This window comes from Cetorhinus maximus, chromosome 27, assembly GCF_964194155.1.
Source record: "Cetorhinus maximus chromosome 27, sCetMax3.hap1.1, whole genome shotgun sequence".
Lineage (NCBI taxonomy): Eukaryota > Metazoa > Chordata > Chondrichthyes > Lamniformes > Cetorhinidae > Cetorhinus > Cetorhinus maximus.
Window position 1 is genome coordinate 2,002,115 of NC_135905.1, and position 22,267 is coordinate 2,024,381.

General features: G+C 48.9%; 1 protein-coding gene across 2 annotated transcripts in view; it reads right to left on the reverse strand.

The window, feature by feature from the left end:
* Positions 1 to 9,869: 9,869 nt before the first annotated feature.
* Positions 9,870 to 22,267, reverse strand: part of LOC144668500 (nuclear factor NF-kappa-B p100 subunit-like) — a 63,691-nt gene continuing 51,293 nt past the window's right edge. For both annotated transcript variants that reach the window (XM_078530527.1, XM_078530528.1), the window contains exons 17-23: positions 21,633 to 21,802; positions 18,533 to 18,635; positions 17,555 to 17,670; positions 16,659 to 16,731; positions 15,873 to 16,045; positions 12,758 to 12,869; positions 9,870 to 10,210 (exon numbers count right to left, since the gene is read on the reverse strand). In XM_078530527.1, coding sequence (XP_078386653.1) covers positions 10,104 to 10,210; positions 12,758 to 12,869; positions 15,873 to 16,045; positions 16,659 to 16,731; positions 17,555 to 17,670; positions 18,533 to 18,635; positions 21,633 to 21,802 — 854 coding nt within the window. In that variant the 3' untranslated portion in view covers positions 9,870 to 10,103. The remainder of the gene's footprint in view (positions 10,211 to 12,757; positions 12,870 to 15,872; positions 16,046 to 16,658; positions 16,732 to 17,554; positions 17,671 to 18,532; positions 18,636 to 21,632; positions 21,803 to 22,267) is intronic.

The following is a 22,267-nucleotide window of genomic DNA, read 5'->3' on the forward strand; positions in this document are numbered from 1 at the left end:
CCCCCCAGTCTCTCTCTCTCTCCCCCCCAGTCTCTCTCTCTCTCCCCCCCAGTCTCTCTCTCTCTCTCCCCAGTCTCTCTCTCTCTCTCTCTCTCTCCCCCCAGTCTCTCTCTCTCTCCCCCCCAGTCTCTCTCTCTCTCTCCCCCAGTTTCTCTCTCTCTCCCCCCCCAGTATCTCTCTCTCTCTCCCCCCGTCTCTCTCTCTCTCCCCCAGTTTCTCTCTCTCTCTCCCCCCCCAGTCTCTCTCTCTCTCCCCCCCGTCTCTCTCTCTCTCCCCCAGTTTCTCTCTCTCTCTCCCCCCCCAGTCTCTCTCTCTCTCCCCCCCCCGTCTCTCTCTCTCTCTCTCCCCCCTCAGTCTCTCTCTCTCTCTCCCCCCTCAGTCTCTCTCTCTCTCTCCCCCCTCAGTCTCTCTCTCTCTCCCCCCTCAGTCTCTCTCTCTCTCCCCCCTCAGTCTCTCTCTCTCTCCCCCCTCAGTCTCTCTCTCTCTCTCTCTCTCTTCCCCCCAGTCTCTCTCTCTCTCCCCCCCGTCTCTCTCTCTCTCTCTCCCCCCTCAGTCTCTCTCTCTCTCTCCCCCCTCAGTCTCTCTCTCTCTCTCCCCCCTCAGTCTCTCTCTCTCTCTCCCCCCTCAGTCTCTCTCTCTCTCTCCCCCCTCAGTCTCTCTCTCTCTCCCCCCTCAGTCTCTCTCTCTCTCCCCCCCCAGTCTCTCTCTCTCTCTCTCTCTCTCTCCCCCCAGTCTCTCTCTCTCTCTCTCTCTCCCCCCAGTCTCTCTCTCTCTCTCCCCCCCCCAGTCTCTCTCTCTCTCTCTCTCTCTCTCTCCCCCCCAGTCTCTCTCTCTCCCCCAGTTTCTCTCTCTCTCCCCCCCCAGTCTCTCTCTCTCCCCCAGTTTCTCTCTCTCTCTCCCCCCCCAGTCTCTCTCTCTCTCTCTCTCCCCCCCAGTCTCTCTCTCTCTCTCTCTCTCTCCCCCCCAGTCTCTCTCTCTCTCTCTCTCTCTCCCCCCAGTCTCTCTCTCTCTCTCCCCCCCAGTCTCTCTCACTCTCTCCCCCAGTTTCTCTCTCTCTCCCCCCCCCAGTATCTCTCTCTCTCTCCCCCAGTTTCTCTCTCTCTCTCTCCCCCCCAGTCTCTCTCTCTCCCCCCAGTTTCTCTCTCTCTCTCTCCCCGTCTCTCTCTCTCTCCCCCCCAGTCTCTCTCTCTCTCTCTCTCCCCCCCAGTCTCTCTCTCTCTCTCTCTCTCCCCCCAGTCTCTCTCTCTCTCTCTCCCCCCCCCCCAGTCTCTCTCTCTCTCTCTCCCCCCCCCCAGTCTCTCTCTCTCTCTCTCTCTTCCCCCCCCAGTCTCTCTCTCTCTTCCCCCCCCAGTCTCTCTCTCTCTCCCCCCCCCAGTCTCTCTCTCTCTCCCCCCCCCAGTCTCTCTCTCTCTCTCTCTCTCTCTCTCCCGCCCCAGTCTCTCTCTCTCTCTCTCTCTCTCTCTCTCCACCCCAGTCTCTCTCTCTCTCTCCCCCCCCAGTCTCTCTCTCTCTCCCCCCCCAGTCTCTCTCTCTCTACCCCCCCAGTCTCTCTCTCTCTCTCTCCCCCCAGTCTCTCTCTCTCTCTCTCTCCCCCCCAGTCTCTCTCTCTCTCTCTCTCCCCCCCAGTCTCTCTCTTCTCTCTCTCTCTCTCTCCCCCAGTCTCTCTCTCTCTCTCTCTCCCCCCCCAGTCTCTCTCTCTCTCTCCCCCCCCAGTCTCTCTCTCTCCCCCAGTCTCTCTCTCTCTCCCCCCAGTCTCTCTCTCTCTCTCCCCCCCCAGTCTCTCTCTCTCTCCCCCCCCCAGTCTCTCTCTCTCTCCCCCAGTCTCTCTCTCTCTCCCCCAGTCTCTCTCTCTCTCCCCCAGTCTCTCTCTCTCTCCCCCAGTCTCTCTCTCTCTCTCTCCCCCCCAGTCTCTCTCTCTCTCTCTCCCCCCCCAGTCTCTCTCTCTCTCCCCCAGTCTCTCTCTCTCTCCCCCAGTCTCTCTCTCTCTCCCCCCCAGTCTCTCTCTCTCTCCCCCCCAGTCTCTCTCTCTCTCTCCCCCAGTCTCTCTCTCTCTCTCCCCCCCCAGTCTCTCTCTCTCTCCCCCAGTCTCTCTCTCTCTCTCTCCCCCAGTCTCTCTCTCTCTCTCTCCCCCAGTCTCTCTCTCTCTCTCTCCCCCAGTCTCTCTCTCTCTCCCCCAGTCTCTCTCTCTCTCCGCCAGTCTCTCTCTCTTACCCCCCCAGTCTCTCTCTCTCTCCCCCCCAGTCTCTCTCTCTCTCCCCCCCAGTCTCTCTCTCTCTCTCTCTCTCTCTCTCTCCCGCCCCAGTCTCTCTCTCTCTCTCTCTCTCTCTCTCCCCCCCCAGTCTCTCTCTCTCTCCCCCCCCAGTCTCTCTCTCTCTACCCCCCCAGTCTCTCTCTCTCTCTCCCCCCCAGTCTCTCTCTCTCTCTCTCTCCCCCCCAGTCTCTCTCTCTCTCTCTCTCTCCCCCAGTCTCTCTCTCTCTCTCTCCCCCAGTCTCTCTCTCTCTCTCCCCCCCCAGTCTCTCTCTCTCCCCCAGTCTCTCTCTCTCTCCCCCAGTCTCTCTCTCTCTCTCCCCCAGTCTCTCTCTCTCTCTCCCCCCCCAGTCTCTCTCTCTCCCCCCCCAGTCTCTCTCTCTCTCCCCCAGTCTCTCTCTCTCTCTCTCCCCCCCCAGTCTCTCTCTCTCTCTCTCCCCCCCCCAGTCTCTCTCTCTCTCTCTCTCCCCCCCCAGTCTCTCTCTCTCTCCCCCAGTCTCTCTCTCTCTCCCCCAGTCTCTCTCTCTCTCCCCCAGTCTCTCTCTCTCTCCCCCCCAGTCTCTCTCTCTCTCCCCCCCAGTCTCTCTCTCTCTCCCCCAGTCTCTCTCTCTCTCCCCCAGTCTCTCTCTCTCTCTCCCCCCCAGTCTCTCTCTCTCTCCCCCAGTCTCTCTCTCTCTCTCTCCCCCAGTTTCTCTCTCTCCCCCCCCCAGTCTCTCTCTCTCTCTCCCCCCCAGTTTCTCTCTCTCCCCCCCCCAGTCTCTCTCTCTCTCTCCCCCCCAGTTTCTCTCTCTCTCTCTCTCCCCCCCAGTTTCTCTCTCTCTCTCCCCCAGTCTCTCTCTCTCTCCCCCAGTCTCTCTCTCTCTCTCTCTCTCCCCCAGTCTCTCTCTCTCTCTCTCTCCCCCAGTTTCTCTCTCTTACCCTTGAGTCTTTTTTCCGATTTTTTTTTATCTCCCGCCACTGATCAACTTTACGTCAGCGGAAGTGCCGTTTCGCGGACCGGACATACAGGTACAGCCCCGCCCACAATCCCCGTAGCCGCTTCCTTTCCGCCAACAGCCACGCCCCCGTCTAGAGGCCCCACCCACTGCACCAGTAGCCACGCTCCCCGTTCTCGGGCCCCGCCCACCGGCCGGCGCTCGCGCTCGGGGTCTCCGGTTGTCGGTTTGCGAAGCGGCCGGAATGAAGTGAAGGGAAGGCGGGACGGTCCTGACAGGAGGTATTTTATATCTCGCTCAAACTGCTCAACTGTCAGCTCCTGTCACCATTCTCTCTGAGTTTAGATTAATGTTACTGCCCGGTGGATATTCCCCACATCACAATCGAAATGGAACCAGTGGATCCGTCAACCGGCAGAATTTCCCTCAGTGAAAAAATCCCCGAGTCTCAACAGCAGCGCCCCCAGCCTCTTAAAGGGACAGGCCAGTGTCTGAAAGGGACAGGCCACTGTCTTAAAGGGACAGGCCAGTGTCTGAAAGGGACAGGCCAGTGTCTTAAAGGGACAGGCCAGTGTCTGAAAGGGACAGGCCAGTGTCTGAAAGGGACAGGCCAGTGTCTTAAAGGGACAGGCCAGTGTCTGAAAGGGACAGGCCAGTGTCTGAAAGGGACAGGCCAGTGTCTTAAAGGGACAGGCCAGTGTCTGAAAGGGACAGGCCAGTGTCTGAAAGGGACAGGCCACTGTCTGAAAGGGACAGGCCACTGTCTGAAAGGGACAGGCCAGTGTCTTAAAGGGACAGGCCAGTGTCTGAAAGGGACAGGCCAGTGTCTTAAAGGGACAGGCCACTGTCTGAAAGGGACAGGCCACTGCCTTAAAGGGACAGGCCAGTGTCTGAAAAGGACAGGCCAGTGTCTTAAAGGGACAGGCCACTGTCTGAAAGGGACAGGCCAGTGTCTGAAAAGGACAGGCCAGTGTCTTAAAGGGACAGGCCAGTGTCTGAAAAGGACAGGCCAGTGTCTTAAAGGGACAGGCCACTGTCTGAAAGGGACAGGCCAGTGTCTTAAAGGGCCAGGCTAGTGTCTCGCTGAAAGTAAGCATGCAGGTACAGCAGGCGGTAAAGAAGGCAAATGGTATGTTGGCCTTCATAGTGAGAGGATTCGAGTACAGGAGCAGGGATGTCTTGCTGCAATTGTACAGGGCCCTGGTGAGACCACACCTGGAATATTGTGTGCAGTTTTGGTCTCCTTATCTGAGGAAGGATGTACTTGCAATAGAGGGAGTGCAGCGAAGGTTCACCAGACTGATTCTTGGCATGGTGGGACTGACATATGTCTTAAAGGGACAGGCTAGTGTTTTACAATAACAGGCTAGTATTTTAAAGAGACAGGCTAGTGTTTTAAAGACCAAAACAGAATTACCTGGAAAAACTCAGCAGGTCTGGCAGCATCGGTGGAGAAGAAATCAGTCAACGTTTCGAGTCTTCATGACCCTTCGGTAGAACTGAAGCATAGTTAGGAGAAAGATGAAATATAAGCTGGTTTAAGGTGGGGGGGGCGGGGGGAGAGAGAGAAGTTGAGGGTGGGGTGATTGTGGGGATAAGCAAGCAATGATAGGAGCAGATAATCAAAAGATGTTACAGACAAAAGGATCAAAGAGGTGTTGAAGGTGGTGATATTATCTAAGAAAGGTGCTAATTAAGAATGGATGGCAGGACACTCAAGGTACAGCTCTAGTGGGGATGGGGTGGAAAGATTGACAAAGTTTTAGTTTTAGATTTAAAAATAATGGAAATAGGTGGGAAAAGAAGAATCTATATAAATTATTGGAAAAAAAAAGGGAGGGGGGAGAAACGGGGTGGGGATGGGGGGAGGGGGAGTTTAAGATCTAAAGTTTGCCCTAGTGTTTTAAAGAGACAGCCAAGTGTCTTAAAATGACAGGGTGGTGTTTTAAAGGGACAGCCTTGTGTCTTAAAGGGACAGGCTCATGTTTTAAAGGGACAGGCCAGTCTCTTAAAGTGACAGGCTAGTGTCTTAAAGGGACAGGGCAGTGTCTTAAAAGGGCAGGCCAGTGTCTTAAAGGGACAGGCCTCTGTCTAAAGTCACAGTCACAGCTGAGATGATTGACCTCTAACAACCACAATCATGCTTCTTTGTGCTAGGTATGACTCCCACCAGTGGAGAGTTTCCACCTGATTCCCACTGACTTCAATTTTTCCACTTGACAAAATGTTACCTTGATGTCAAGGGCAGTCATTTTCACCTCATCTATTGAGTTCAGTTCCTTTTTCCATGTTTGGACCAAGGCTGTAATGCAGTCAGGAGCTGAGCAAACTGAAACTGCGTGTCAGTGAGCTGGTTATTGTTGAGTAAATGCCACTTGATATCACTGTCAATGACTGCTTGCATTGCTTTCTGATGATTGAAAGTAGACTGATGGGGCAATAATTGGCTGGATTGGATTTGTCCAGCTTTTTATGAAGAGGACCTATCTGGGCAATTTTCCACATTGCTGGGTAGAAGCCAGTGTTGTAGCTATACTGAAACAGCTTGGCTAGAGGTGAGGCTAGTTCTGCAGCACAAGTCTTCAGTTGTTGCTGGAATATTGTCAGGGCCCATAGCCTCTGCACTATGCAGGGCCTTCAGCCGTTTCTTGATTTCATGTGGAGTGAATCGAATTGGCATCACTGAAGACTGGCATTTGTGATACTGGTAAATCCAGGAGAAGGCCAAGATGGATCATCCACCCAGGACTTGTGGCTGAAGATGACAGCTATTACAGCTCCCTCTCTGCTGCCCTGTCTGTTTCTGGTGGGGAGGTGTAAATAAAGTTAGTTCAGTAATGGCTACCTGCAGTTGAGCATGTCTTTTCTCAGTGCAATACACAGCAGCTTTCTTCCAGGGCACCCAGCTGTTGAGGTGCTATCACTCTGCTGTGCACACATGGAGGAAGCTCTTGTTGTGGTCACAGACCAGTTGAACATTGAGGAAGTGGAAGCTCTTTCTGTTGATGCATCTGAGTGGGCAGATGGCGTGACTGATGATGCCCTGCGCCTTGGGGAATCTAGGAATTGTGGCAAAACCCTTTGCTTCTGTCTCTTTGAGAATGTATCTGGTGTAAAATGAATGTACTATCCAGTCCTGGCAAAAAAGACCACCTAGATGCAGTGTTGTGTATTCGCTTGTGAGGTGCCACTAAGGCCACAGAGGTACAAAGTTAGATGGCAACGTAAGCTGTGACGAGGACACAGAGACTGCAAAGAGGTTTAGACAGGTTAAATGTGGGGGTAACAAAGGGAGATGGAGCATGATGTGGGTGTGAGGTTATTCGATTTGGCAGTAAGAATAAGAATGCAGATTATTTTTTTTAAAGGCTTATAAATGTTGATGTTCAGAAGTGTGCTTGTACAAGGAACACAGAAAGTTAGCATGTAGGTACAGTTGGGTTTTCTCATAACCTCTCTTTGCTTCCCATATTAACCTTTTCAATTCCTTCCTGGTTATTAACTGAACCTTGCTCCCAACATTTGTCATTAGCCTTCTTTGTCATCCAGGGAGCATAAACTGTTAATACTCGCAAATGACATTCAATGTAACTGTGACAAGTGTAAACTACTGCACTGCTTTTTGAGGAGTCCTTCTCAACCTGTCTGCAAGTCCACTTCAGTTTCTGGTCAATGGTAACCCCTAGACTGTTGGTAGTCAGGAATTCACTGATGTTATTACCAATGAATGTCAAGATTGTTAGATTGGAAATTGCCTGGCACTTGTGTGGCGCAAATGTTACTTGCCACTTATCAGCCCAAGCCTGAATGTTATATGGGTCTTGCTGCATTTGGACATGGACTGCTTCAGTATCTGAGGAGTCATAAATGGTGCTGAACATTGTGCAAACATCAGTGAACATCCCCACTTCTGACCTTATGATGGAAGGTCATTGATGAAGCAGCTGAAGATGGTTGGGCCAAGGACATTACCCTGAGGAACTCCTGCAGTGATGTCCTGGAGCTGAGGTGATTGACCTCCAAAAACCACAACCATCATTCTTTGTGCTAGGTATGACTCCAACCAGCGGAGAGCTTTCCCCTGATTCCCATTAACCTCAATTTTGCCAGGGCTCCTCAATGGAATTCAGCTCTTTTGTGCATATTTGGACCAAGGCTGTAATGAGGTCTGGGGCTGAGTGGCCCTGGCAGAACTCAAACTGAGCATCAGTGAGCACATTATCACTGAATAAGTATCACTTGATGTTGGCATCACCTTCCATCACTTTGCTGATGTTTGAGAGTGGGCTGATGGGCAGCAATTGGCTGGGTTGGATTTGTCCTGCTTTTTGTGTTCAGAAAATACTTGGGCAATTTTCCACATTGCTGGGTAGATGTTGTGCGAGAATACTTTGACCAGACACTGGGGTTATCAAATGATATTCTTTGCGTACCATGTCAGTGTTAAGACAATGAAAGGTTGTTATGCACATCCCATAGCAACTGAAACTCTTGGATTGGAATGGCTTTCACTCAGTATGCTGGGCAGTTTCTTAGCAAGTCAAATACCAGAGGTGCCAGGAAACTCCCCTCCTCCCTCCCCAGCAGATCAAGAGCAGGGGTTTTGTTAAAGATGGTGATTTTGACTGCAGCCGCCAAATCAATTTTCATCCCTTTGAGCTGAGAGGGTCAGAGATCAGACTTTGTGTTTCCAGCACTGTCTGGAGAAGAGAGTCCAGAACAGAGGGAGAGAGCACGAGAGACCTGACTGGCTGGTCTCTGAGGGAAACTGAAACTCCAGTTTGGAATATGAACACAAGGGCTGGATTGCATATTGATTGAGATTATTACAGTCGGATAGATTTGGGACATGACTTTAAAGATGTAAGGGTCGGAATAGATTGGATGTTTAGCAGTTCTTCTTTTCCCAGAGAATAGTGGGCGTCCAAGTTGGTGGTGCTAATTGCCTGCCTGCAAGAGGGAGCGGGGCAGATTGATAGCTGGGGCAGCGATTGCCACATATGTAAGGTAAATGGATTAACAGATGATGTATGCTGATAACATCCATGTGATCTCTTCAACGGGTTTCAGTTACCTGAAGGGGTCAGAGACTAATTTTTCCATGTTTTTCCTGCCTTTATTGTCATTGGGAATCCCTTCTGCATTTTTTGCCCCTCTCAGGAGAGCAGATGACTGGGGAGAGAGGCACATACATGTGTGTACATGTGCCTGTGTTTGTGTTTATACAGGGTAAGAAGTGTCTAGTAATGATGGCCCAGGCATCGTCAAGTGTAGGTGCAGGTTTGATGTTCCAGGATCTCTGTCCCTGCCCATCATGTTCACACTGTAATCCATAATCTTTCAGTGCAATCTGATACTTAACAAATCTTAAACTCGCTTTTGTAATGAATTTCCTTCATTTGCATCCTGTAATTTGTTCTGCAGTTTGTTATCGCAATGAATTTTTATTCTGATAGTGTAATGCATTGTGTTCAACTTGTGCGTAAATTCAGCAGCAAAATTAGAAAAGCTGTAGTGAAAATCCATTGTTTTTTTATGCTTTTATTTTGTAAGTAGTCCTGAAGTAATTGTAGCCACAAACATGACAGAACTTGCATTGACAGTGCTTTTCACTTATAGCAATGGCCAGGAGACACACTGCACAGGTAATCGCCATTAAACAGAGCTGTAAAATCACCCATCTGTTGTGAAGCTGTCTGTCACAGGAGACCGTGGTGATGATAGCAGAAAATGTCTTCCACTTAAATACATTTACATCCTTAAAAGTGAGGCTTTGTGAAGCGCCTGCTCAATGTGAATGTATGTTTTTCAGAATAGAGCTGGTTTCAGTTCACCAACCAAACCAGTGAGAGGATCTCCAGCTAAATCATTGACTAGATCGTAGCTGTCCTGATTCAGTTCACACTAAACAGTGCACCATTGCCCTTATAATTATCACATCTTACACTATAAAATCATAAATTAAACAAAAAACAGATAAATATTACAGATCAGTACTAGAGCAAGAGGGAAACTAAGCACGGGTGACTCCATCACCTGCTGGTTATCCAGTCTCCATGAAATACTGACTAACATCAGTTGTCTGGAATCACACAGAGTCTGGCTCCATGGAGTGCCTCTCCATATTCTGCTGACATTTCTTCCCCAAAGTGACAGCATTTGAAAGTATTTTTCCTTTTGTTTTTACATCTTCCTGTGTAACTAAAGAGAGGCCATGGGAGGTGCCTGCTGCTCGAAACCAGTTGAAGAGGGAGTAATGAGAGGCAGCGTCCAGGCCCGTTTCTATGCAAGTACCAACATTATCCTGTTCATAATGGTGGACCGGGGTAGAGATAAAAAGCAACATCATGGTTTACCTTAAGGAGGTCATGGGGAGGACCTGTAACCTGACCATTTTGGGGGGTGGGGGTGAAGGAGAGAGTTGGACCCTTTCAGGATGGTGGCCCGAATTTCCCCATGGCTCTTCACCATGCCCTGTGGTTGCTGTCCTCAGCTCTGCCCTCTCAACTAAACCCAACGTACACATCACAGGCCGAGCACAGCAAGAGACAACTCATCATTGTGTTCTGTATGAAATGTGAACTCTTTTGTACAGATGTGTAAACGTTAATCAACTGTTCATCCACAGTGAGGTCACTGCATCACCCATTAGAACACGGCAATTAATTCGATACTGGAACAGGCACGGGTTTCAGCTGATACACCGATCAGTAGATCATGACACATGTCACCACGACACAAGAGCCATCCATTGATCAGCAGTCTTTAGTACAAAGAAGACGGAATCCAAATGGGCAAAACACACACACATATTCTTTTTAAAGGCATACGGTTGATCAGTTTGTTACAAACTACAGTTTGCAGGAATGACTTTCTCTTTTCTAATCTCTCAGGTGTGTATAAACATGAGATGCTCCTGGTTAAACCGGCTGCTCACTGGTCAGTGTTGTGGGGGTCAGATTATCCTTTTGGCTGATTTCCTTTTGGGAGCCGCTCTCGTAGGCGCTGTCCACTGACTGTTTCCCATCTGCAAGAAACAAACCTCAGTCAATCTCACCAATAAGAGACACAGAGAAAAGGGCTGTCTCCCAATGTCCTTACCTACAAAGCCCGAGTCCCCAAAACATGTCAGCACTGTATCATCAGATACCCCCCCAACCCCTCACCCACACCCATTAATATACCCCCCAAACTCCTCACCCACACCCATTAATATACCTGCCCCAACCCCTCACCCACACCCATTAATATAGCCCCCCCAACCCCTCACCCACACCCATTAATATACCCCCCCAAACCCTCACCCACACCCGTTAATATACCCCCCCAAACTCCTCACCCACACCCATTAATATACCCCCCAAACTCCTCACCCACACCCATTAATATACCTGCCCCAACCCCTCACCCACACCCATTAATATATCCCCCCCCAACCCCTCACCCACACCCATTAATATACCCCCCTCAAACTCCTCACCCACACCCATTAATATACCCCCCCAAACTCCTCACCCACACCCATTAATATACCCCCCCAAACTCCTCACCCACACCCATTAATATACCCCCCCAACCCCTCACCCACACCCATTAATATACCCCCCCAACCCCTCACCCACACCCATTAATATACCCCCCCAACCCCTCACCCACACCCATTAATATACCCCCCCAACCCCTCACCCACACCCATTAATATACCCCCCCAACCCCTCACCCACACCCATTAATATACCCCCCCAACCCCTCACCCACACCCATTAATATACCCCCCCAAACCCCTCACCCACACCCATTAATATACCCCCCCAACCCCTCACCCACACCCATTAATATACCCCCCCAAACCCCTCACCCACACCCATTAATATACCCCCCCCAACCCCTCACCCACACCCATTAATATACCCCCCCAAACCCCTCACCCACACCCATTAATATACCCCCCCAAACCCCTCACCCACACCCATTAATATACCCCCCCCAACTCCTCACCCACACCCGTTAATATACCCCCCCCAACTCCTCACCCACACCCATTAATATACCCCCCCAACCCCTCACCCACACCCATTAATATACCCCCCAAACCCCTCACCCACACCCGTTAATATACCCCCCCAACCCCTCACCCACACCCATTAATATACCCCCCCCCCAACCCCTCACCCAGACCCATTAATATACCCCCCCCAACCCCTCACCCACACCCATTAATATACCCCCCCAACCCCTCACCCACAACCATTAATATACCCCCCCAACCCCTCACCCACACCCATTAACATACCCCCCAAACCCCTCACCCACACCCATTAATATACCCCTCACCCACAACCATTAATATACCCCCCCAACCCCTCACCCACACCCATTAATATACCCCCCAAACCCCTCACCCACACCCATTAATATACCCCCCTCACCCACACCCATTAATATACCCCCCAACCCCTCACCCACACCCATTAATATACCCCCCAAACCCCTCACCCACACCCATTAATATACCCCCCTCAAACTCCTCACCCACACCCATTAATATACCCCCCCAACTCCTCACCCACACCCATTAATATACCCCCCCAACCCCTCACCCACACCCATTAATATACCCCCGTCAAACTCCTCACCCACACCCATTAATATACCCCCCCAACCCCTCACCCACACCCATTAATATACCCCCCAACCCCTCACCCACACCCATTAATATACCCCCCCAACCCCTCATCCACACCCATTAATATACCCCCCTCAAACTCCTCACCCACACCCATTAATATACCCCCCCAACTCCTCACCCACACCCATTAATATACCCCCCTCAAACTCCTCACCCACACCCATTAATATACCCCCCAACCCCTCACCCACACCCATTAATATACCCCCCCAACCCCTCATCCACACCCATTAATATACCCCCCCACCCCTCACCCACACCCATTAATATACCCCTCACCCACACCCATTAATATACCCCCCACCCCTCACCCACACCCATTAATATACCCCTCACCCACACCCATTAATATACCCCTCACCCCTCACCCACACCCATTAATATATCCCCCAACCCCTCACCCACACCCCCTCACCCACACCCATTAATACCCCCCCCAACCCCTCACCCACACCCATTAATATACTCCCCAACCCCTCACCCACACCCATTAATATACCCCCCCAAACCCCTCACCCACACCCATTAATATACCCCCCCAAACCCCTCACCTACACCCCATTAATATACCCCCCAAACCCCTCACCCCATTAATATACCCCCAAACCCTCACCCACACCCCCAATAATACAACCCCCAAACCCTTCACCCCCCTCATGATACACCCCCCCAAACCCTTCACCGTCCCACATTGATACAACCCCAAATCCCTCACACCTCTTCCCCCAACATTGATACACCCCCAAACCGTTTGCACCCCAGTCTCAATGACTATGGTTTTATGAGACAAGTTTGGGAAATGCCAATCCTGAGTGCTCTGACTGATTAGCAGAGGAGAAATACTCCTTCACCCCATTATCCCCAATAATAGCACGCAACAAATACCTGAGGATTGAAGTGCTTTATATGTTTCTGTTTTCTGGATAATGTTCACCGCTTTCTCCAAACCCAGGCACTGTAGTGCGTTAACTAACTGCTGAATCGTCCCACCTGAAATCTGAAGAGGGGTAGGTTTGTAACTTTACTGTTCAATACTGGGTCAGCATCACATGAACACAGTCAAAGGCACTGCAGGCTCCATCCATGAGAAAACACAATAAGCCACTTGATAATTCTCCTGTCAGCTCACCAGACTGAGATAGGGCCAGTGTACCAGCAGTCTAGAGGCGAGACTGTAGTAGGAATCTGGAATACCCTCTCCAAAAGGTTGGCTTCATGGTTTATCACTCTTAGCCCTGGTATAATCCTGATGAATCTGTGCTGCACCCTCTCTAAGGCCAATACACCCTTCCTGAGGGCTGATGCCCAGAGCTGAACACAGTAATCTAAATGGAATTTGACCGTGGTTCTGTATGTCTGAATTCAGGTCTCTGAGATAAAAGCCAACATTCCATTCAGCTTCTTGATTCCCCTTTTTTGTATCTCTGCACGAACTTTCAGTGACTTCTGTACACAAACACCAAACCTACTTTCCTCCTCCACAGCTCCTCGTCTCTCACCATTAGAAAACAATAAGTGTACATGTACTTAGCCAGAAACTGAGGCCTCCCACTTATTCCATGCCTCTCATGCCTCTTCAGTGTCAGACTAGAGTCGTGCTCAACAGGGTCTTATCTATCTGCTGATTTCACCAAACCTGCTCCCCTGGCTGTGACTTCATTGGACAATAGGTAGGGAAAGTGGGAATCTTGTTCATCCATTTGTGTGTATCATTAATTAGATGATGAGGCACTTGACTATTTTATATACTTCACCTGATGTGCATGGATAAAGCAAGCATCCAACTCAAATTTTTACATGGCTTGTCTACGTACAAAAAGCCTCCAGGAGTGACCACAACTTGACACCTTTGACAATGTTCTTCAAAATGGCAATATTGACCTTACAGCCGGCATGACAGCTAACAATCCCTTCTGATGGGCATTGATTTCAACCATTTGCTTAACCTTTTTGCCATGATCTTACTGAAGAGTCGCAACAGCATTCAACCGATGGTAATTGGCTGCCTGTTGTCAATACTCTTCAGGCAATGTCTTCCATTTTAGGGATCAGAATGGTTTGGCTGTACTTCAGGATCTCTGGAATGGTATCTGATTTAAGCCAGAGAGGGAAGAGTCAAGGAAGCCAGGTGTCATCTACCTCATTAATGTCGTAGGTGGTATCCACATTCATGCGGGGCCCAGCCACACTTTTAACATCCATCTCTTTGACTGCCGCTTCTATTTGCTCCTCCTAAATCTGCTTCAAAGGGATTTACATTCCATTTGCCATTGGCAAACTTATTCATATTTGCTATCTTACTCAAGATTGTTAGTTTGGATTACAGGATTTCAGTCCGTTTGTTGAGGGGCACACCATGTTGGATGGCTCTCCCATGGTCTGTCTGGCTAGTTTCTTCTCATCTGTTTCCTATAATAGCTAGATTGCTGTGAACGCTGCTTTTTCAGCTGCCCATCTCTTTTTTTCCTGCACCCACGATGTTTGCTCCACCATGGTGCTTTCTCTCTTTTCTCTCAGACCTCTTTGCAGTTCTACATGGTCTACCTTTGTTCATCATCATCTCTGTGATGTCAGCCACAAGGCTGATGCTTAAGAGTCCTGGCATCTGGGTCTCTTTGCATGTCCATTAGCTTCTCTGCCTGCATACATTGGTCATCTAGATCGGTGTGCTGCAGGATGTTAGCCGGAGGCTGGATTACCTTTCCCGGGTGCGGCTTCAGATTATTCCTGTCATCACCTTCCTCCCTTTCACACAGCGACTCTGTATCAGAACCCCATGACCTGCGGATGTCCAGGGCTTCACTTGCTGCCTCAGCTGTTGCTTTTTACAACATTTGTCCAAAATCTGCTTATTAGTTTTTGACTGTAGGATGTTGGTGATCTCTTTGTTGGTGTTCCAGTGTCCCTTGAACTTCCCAAAAGGTGGTTTGTTTCCTCTTCAAACCATTTATCATCTTTTTTGCCTGTCTTTTTCTTTGACATGAACTGTGAGGTCATCCACTTTGGATCTGAGAAAGTCAAATTGCTCTATTCCTCTGCAGTGAGAGACTAGGAGCTGTGAAGGAGTAAAGCAGTTTGGGTGTTTGTGTACAGAAGTCACTGAAAGCTTGTGCAGAGATACAAAAAAGGGGAATCAAAAAGGTCAACATTCCATTCAGCTTCACCAGAGACTGGAATTCAGACATACAGAACCACGGTCAAATTCCATTTCCATTACTGTGTTCAGCACTGGGCATCAGCCCTCAGGAAGGGTGTATTGGCCTTAGAGAGGGTGCAACACAGATTCATCAGGATTATACCAGGGCTAAGAGTGTTAAACCATGAAGCCAAACTTTTTGGAGAGAGAATTCCAGATTCCTACCACAGTCTCACCACCAAACTGCTGGTACACTGGCCCTGTCTCAGTCCTGTTAGCAGTTAAACTGTCTATGTCCCTTTGTAACTTTCTCTTCCCATCAGCAACCTTTGAACTTAGTGTCATATTCAAGCTTAGGTATATGATGCTCTTTTCCTTTATCCGAGTCATTAATATATACAGTGAAGTACTCGGGTAACACCACTACCTTCATCTCACCAGATTATTTACCCTTTATCCCCACTCCGTTTCCTTCCTCCAAACCTGCACCACAAGGTTACCTCCTAATTCACATGCTCTCATTTTTTGCTACTAATCTCTTATGGGGAATCTTATCATCCATGTAGCCAACAACAGACACTCCCCTATCCACCATGGGTTTCCATGAGAGTATTAGGATACTGGAGAGATTGGCCACAATAGGAGAGTTAGTCCAGCCCTTTCAAACTGTGTCCTCAGCAGAGTCACAGTCAGTGTTAGAGTCACAGTCAGAGTTAGTCCAGCCCTTTCAAACTGTGTCCTCAGCAGAGTCACAGTCAGTGTTAGAGTCACAGTCAGAGTTAGTCCAGCCCTTTCAAACTGTGTCCTCAGCAGAGTCACAGTCAGTGCCAACATAAGTGAGCAACAAATACAAGAAAAACATACGTCAAAATTATCCAACAGGGACTTGCTTGGAGACTTGGCAGTTTTGAGTAGCTCAGAAAGAGAACCAAGATTCAGCTTTTCTGCCAGGTGCACCCAGTCCGAACTTGCCACCTCCTGGTTTAACACTTTGTTCAGTTCTCCCAGGGCTTCAGGGCCGAGAGATGCAACACTGCCTGTAAGGAAAACAAAGCCAGCATTTAGTTTACAGTCTGTAACCAGGGCCTCAATACACACACAGGGAGACACAGGAATTACCCAAATACTATCAGAGAGGCTGGGAGGGGGTAATACTGAGGGACAGTGATTGACCAGCACTTACCCAATCAAAAACTGGACCAATCACTCAGACTCAAACTGCTCAGCTGACCATAGGCTGCAGCAATGTGGGCAAAGACATGAGAACATAAAATGGGTGCCACACGTACACATACCCAAATTTATTAAGCACTTAAGCAGCTAATCAGTTAAAGTTGCACCTTGGAATGGAAACTAAACTCAGAATGACGACCCAGAGCCTGTCTGACAGACAGAAGGAAGAACCAATAGTATCGGGTTCCTGAACAGAATTGATTATTAACCAATTCAGGAGCCTAGTGGCTCAGATGAGTTTCTTCAAACTTGTGTCTTTTGCCCAAAATCAGAGGGGAAGAGAGGCACTTATAAAATAAAAACTATGGGGACATGTGTACAATGGTTTTTTTGTGTGTCTGGCTCAGCGACTGGTGCATGTACCCACTGAGCCCCCAGTGCCCAGGCACAGGATCGAGGGCAAGGGCGGGCAGTTACCTTGTTGGCCTTCAGTCAACTGCGGATTCGTTTCCTTCCATTTACAAGATTCTCCCAGTAAAATATCACGAACCTGAACAGAGTGAGAGAGAGAATCCATCAGTTTCTATACAATGGGAATATTCACACAAGAAATTCAATTAAATCATCCAGTTGTGGTCAGTTCTTCAAGGAGGCCAGACCAGATAAGGACAGCAGATTTCCTTTCCTGAAGGACGTTAGTGAACCAGATGGGTTTTTATGACAATTGGTGATAGTTTCACAGTCACAATTGCTGAGACTAGTTTATATTCCAGATTTATGAATTGAATTTAAGTTGCATCAGCTGCCATGGTGGGATTTGAACCCATGTTCCCAAAGCACTAGCCTGGGCCTCTGGATTACCAGTCCAGTGATGCTGCCATCACCTGGCAGTGTATGTGGGAGCAGAAAGTTACAAGGGAACATTAACAAAACTGTGGCAAATGGAGTTTAATGTAGGGAAGTGCATTCTGGATTGAACAAAGATAGATCAGATGGTGAGGAGCAGAGAGATTTCAGGGTCTATTTACAGACATTGTTATAAGCTAGTGGCCAGGTACAAAAAATAATTTAAAAGGCTAATGGAATATTGGCCTTTATCTGAAGAGGGCTGGAATACAAAGAGGAGGAAGTTATATTCCAGCTGTGCCGAGCTCTGGTTAGACTGCATTTGGAATCCTGTGCTCAGTTCTGGGCACCTCGCCTCAGGAAGGATATACTGAGCTCAGAGGGGATGCAGCACAGATCGATATTGGTGCCAAAAGGGTTAAATTATGAGGACCTACTGCATTAACTAGGCTTGTATTCTCCTGCATGTTGAAGATTAAGGGGTGATCCAATTGAAGTGTTGATAGGATGGGCTGTTTCCCACATACCTTCTCACTGACAGTGATGTCAAATGGTGTGTGCCCATGACAGACCTCCTGACCCGATTCATCCTCTTCCTCTGAATCCAATATGGGCTCATAGTTTTCTGCATTTTGATCAGCTCCTAGAGTTGGTGATGGGGGAGATGAAGATTAGAGTCAAATATATTTCTTAGTCACTAATGTCCTCTGCTCATCCATGATTGTCAGGCTCTGTCTGAGGAGGGGGAAGGGCAGAATGTCAACTCGTATACAAGCCAGTTATTTAACTGGGGTGAAGTGGGGAGAAGGAGACGAATGGGGAAGTGGGAGATAGAAAGAGATGGAGTTGGGGGCGGAGGGGATGAAGATACATATAGAATATTGGGTCATAGTGAGTGTAGTGTCAAGGATTCCATTAAGATTTTGGAGCCATTCACCAGAAGGAAAATCTGAAGAGAGACAGGAGGAATTGGGTTTATTTACATTGGAGCAAAGGAGGAGGAAATTTAACAGTTTTTAAAATGATGAAGTCCTTTGATTGTGAATAGTTTTCCTCTACACGGAGTCTGTGACAAAGCTGCAACAATTTAAAATCCTCAGAGAAGGAGGAGATACAGGAGGAAGAATCTGTTCACATTCAGTTATTGGAGCAGATTTGGCTTTCACACACAGAGTGGTTCAGGAGGGACAATCGGACCTCTTAATGGAAGAGTAAGTAAACAAAGACAAAGGGCCAGTGGAACTCTAGCAAAGAACCAGCACAGACACGATGGGCCAAAGGGCTTCCCCTCTGTGCTGTAAATTTTGATGGGTGTGAGGCTCATTTACAAATTACAGCCTCTTCAGGAGGGTAGAAATTTATATTAAATCCTCAGTTCCTGCATCTGATGAGATTAGAATTTTGAGACATAGAGGATCTCGAATGGTGATCGATCCACACTCTCAGAGGAGATTTGGCGACATCAATATCAAGAACAGGAAAGAATGGCTGTGACTGTAACAAACCTGCAGTGAGCAGCATAGCTGTGAGAGCTGGGAAACCATAGCCTGCAGCCAAGTGAAGTGCAGTGTTCCCCTCGAATGTAGGACGGTCGACTTCCACACCAGCCTAGAATGAACAGCAACAGAACCTTATAAGAAGCCTCTTCCTGGGACGGGGGGGGGTTGCAGATAGATCTGTACCTGTTCCTTTCAGCTCAGAATCAGTGCTTCAACACTAAGCAGACAGATAGACTGAATGAGTCTTTCCTCTGTCACTTTGAAGGGTCCTTTTTGGCGCTCGGCTTGAATCTTCGAGGAGTGGCAATCACCGGATCAGAGCCAAGTGGAAATTTTTCTGCGCCACACTGGAGCTCCGCGTTTCCAGCCAGGACCTCCAATTCCAGCTTCTCCAGAATCGCGGAGCGCACCTGAAATGGAGCTACTCTTCCATAGCGCTGGGGAAGAGAAGCCATGCTCCCTTTTTACTAGCTGCCGTATTCTGATAAGTGTTCACTAACATACTGAAATTTAACCAGCTTTTCAGTGTGTTAGTGTATGACTGAATGGGTGACTGTATGGGTGGGTAAGGGTGTAGGGTGGGTGAGGTAAGTGGGTAAGGTGACAGGGAGAATGGAGTGACAATGGGGGGGTGGCAGTGAGGGTGGCAATGGGCAGGGAGGGTGGGTCAATTCAGATCAGGGTGGATTTGAGGGTGTCGGGGTAATCATACAGTCACTGGGATGGCAGGGGTTGGTGGGGTCAGTTGTACAGTTACTCAGGAGTTAGACTAGGACTTTTCTGTCTAACATTTCCTGGGTAATTATCCCAATGAGTAAGTAAGTCAGAACTGTCCAGTCTCCAACTAACTCAGAGTTGGAGTCTCTTTTGGAGGGTCCCAGGGAGCAGGGGAATTGCCCCATCAGAAGTTCAAACTTCCTGGACAATTCCCATGAAGTCAGCACGTCGGGACTTCTGAGAAGTCCTGTAGTGCATCTTAAGGAGTATGGCTGGTTTCCAATGATCTGGAGACCAGAAGGTCTGTTCCTCAGGGAACCAGTTCCAATCTCCCTCCCTCCCCAGCTGCTTCCTCAAACTAAACCCAACCATGCTGCCAAATTGAGGAGCTTCAAACATAAAACCTAGTCCGTCAGCATGAGCACCAGAGGTGTGGAGAGGGGGGAAAGAGGGACAAAGCACAGGAGCAAGTGAGGGATAAAGCACAGAGAGGAAAAGAGCAAATACCAGAGCGAGAAAGAAGGTGCATGTGTGAGAGAACGAGAGAGTGTGAGGGAGTGAAAGAACAAGTGAGTGAGAAAGAGTGCATGTGTGAGAGTGTGACACTGAGTGACAGTATGAGCAATAGATAGAGAACAGAGGAGGTGAGGGGGGTGACAGAGAGACAAACGGTGTGTGAAAGATTAAAAAAGCTCAGGAAAGAACAAGAAAAAGCAGGACGCTGGTTTGTGGTGAGGTTTACTGGAACCCTGTGTTAGAGGTGCATGAGAAGCTACGAGAATTTTGCTGGGGCCTGGTGTTAGCGAGAGATGGACTAAGGACAGGGTGGGTTTTCCTGTGCCTGTGCCCGCCCTGCGTGGATTGCGAACAGCAGCACTGAGCGAGGGGGGAGGGGGGGGGGCGGGGAGGGAGAGCCGGGCCTAGCGCACAGTTCACACACGGAGCTGCCTCAGGGAGATTGAAGTGCTTTTTTAAAAAATTGAGAAAGACAATAAAAATTTAATGAAACATGTACCCTCAAGTAACTGTGTCACATGAGATGGGACATGTTTTTAAATTCAAAATAAAGTTTTTATTTAATTTATATTAGCTTTAGGAAACCTCATCCCGCTCGTGGATGAGGTTTCCTAAAAAATGTAAAGGCCGCTTGGCTTTTTCGCCTGCCCGCCAACCGTCAGGTTTGGCAGTGTAAATTTCAAGTTAATTAGCTCATTAATGGCCTTAATAGGTCTTTCAATTATCAGCGGGCACGCAGCCAACTCTGGCATCCGTCTGCTGAAATAAATATCGCACCAGTGCGCGATGATATCGGGACACATGCCCAATGTCATTGCGCGTCATATTACGTTTGTGCGTGTCAGGCACACGCACCCATGCCGAACGTAAAATTCTGGCCTAAATGTAACTGTGGTTTGTTTTTTGCTTTATTCTTTTAATAAATCTTTATTCTACTATAAAATCATCACAACTAATCGGGGACATCATTTCCTGATTTCAGAACCTCTCATCATACTATACAAATTGAAAAAAACGTTTTGGCATCTGTTTCAAGCTTCCCTTTGGGATTTAGGCAGTTCGACATTGACCATCAGCCAAGCCATAGCGGTTTTCTAATCAAAGGGACAGGCCGACATATTGAGAAAGGCTCATCTTCAGCTTTTGCATCAGAAGTTTTGAGGTCTCTCAAGTTGTTGTTGAACGTTGCCTTGACATCACAGTAACACTTCACTCCCACAAGCATACCCACGGCTCATCACCTGTTTGTCCTTTTAACCCACTCCTTCCCAGGTCGCTCAAACATTCCCTGAGATTTGCCAATCCAGCCTGGTACAGCAACACAATCACATGGAGGGCGGGCATTTCACAATGGATTTCAGGAGCAGAGAAATGAAAAGTTGGGCGCGGATTTTCCAGCCCATTCATGGTGGGACCCGCCCTTAGTTTCTTACGTGCAAAATATGGATAAAAAAAAGAATTAAACTCTTCAGCAGCAGCTGAAGTGGCAACATTAGTATCTCCATGAATATTGAATGCAGAGTTTACTGCAGCTGTCCCTTTAAGGTCCCAGAAGAGCCTCGACTCACCCCTCACAGCTGGCCAGCGACCAATAGTGCTGTAATATTTAAAAGGAGTCTCGAGTGGAGGATGGGACATGGGGGCGAGGGTACACACCTGCCCCCAAGCCACTCATCTGGGAAGCATCAGGCGAGGAAGCTTGGTCCTCGGTGGCGTTAAGCATGAGGGAACGGGCAGCTCTGCCCACCTGCAGGAAGGTGACATGCAGCAGCTTTCAAAGCAGCTGCTGGGGTGGGAAAAAAAGGTGGGCGGGGAGAGCCCAGATGCCCCATGTCCAACACGGTTACCATGACACCTGTACAAAGTGACCTACTTCCAACAAGAGGTGTCCAGTCAGATTCAGACTCTGGATTTCCACAGCCAAGTGCAGTGGCGTCCGGCCGCTTTTCTGTTCAGCAATGTTTTTATCTGCCCCTTTGTTCAGCAGAATTTGCAGCAAATTTTTATTCACTGCTTTCACTGCCAGGTGCACGGGGTACAACCCTGGAAAAAGAGAGTCAGACAGTTAGTACAGTGACTGAGTAAAACACACCGATTGAGATTCTTCTTCATGCTTGAAGTTTTGGATTTTTTGTTAAATTTTATTCCCCTTGTGACCAGAGATGCTGAATGTTGCTGGGTGTAACAATTGATAAGTCGGAGGGCCCCTGACCCCCGGGGTGGGCAGGGAAGACAGTTCCACAGGCATGTGAGCACCTTGGCTCTGCACTCAAGCAGTCACCGCATCCTGACACAGTCAGTGGCCACACACAGGATCCTAGATGAGGATCAGGGGCAGGAATCCTGGAATACCTTTCTGGAATACAGCTAAGCTAAGCAAATTGCAATGGTCCCACCATCACAGCTAAGGTCAGCTAACTCAGCCAGGCTGAGGGATCGAACCTGCGGTCTCTGCTCTTTGAGAGTTAGCAGCTCACTAGGTGGTGCACTTAACCATTAGTTCTGTGA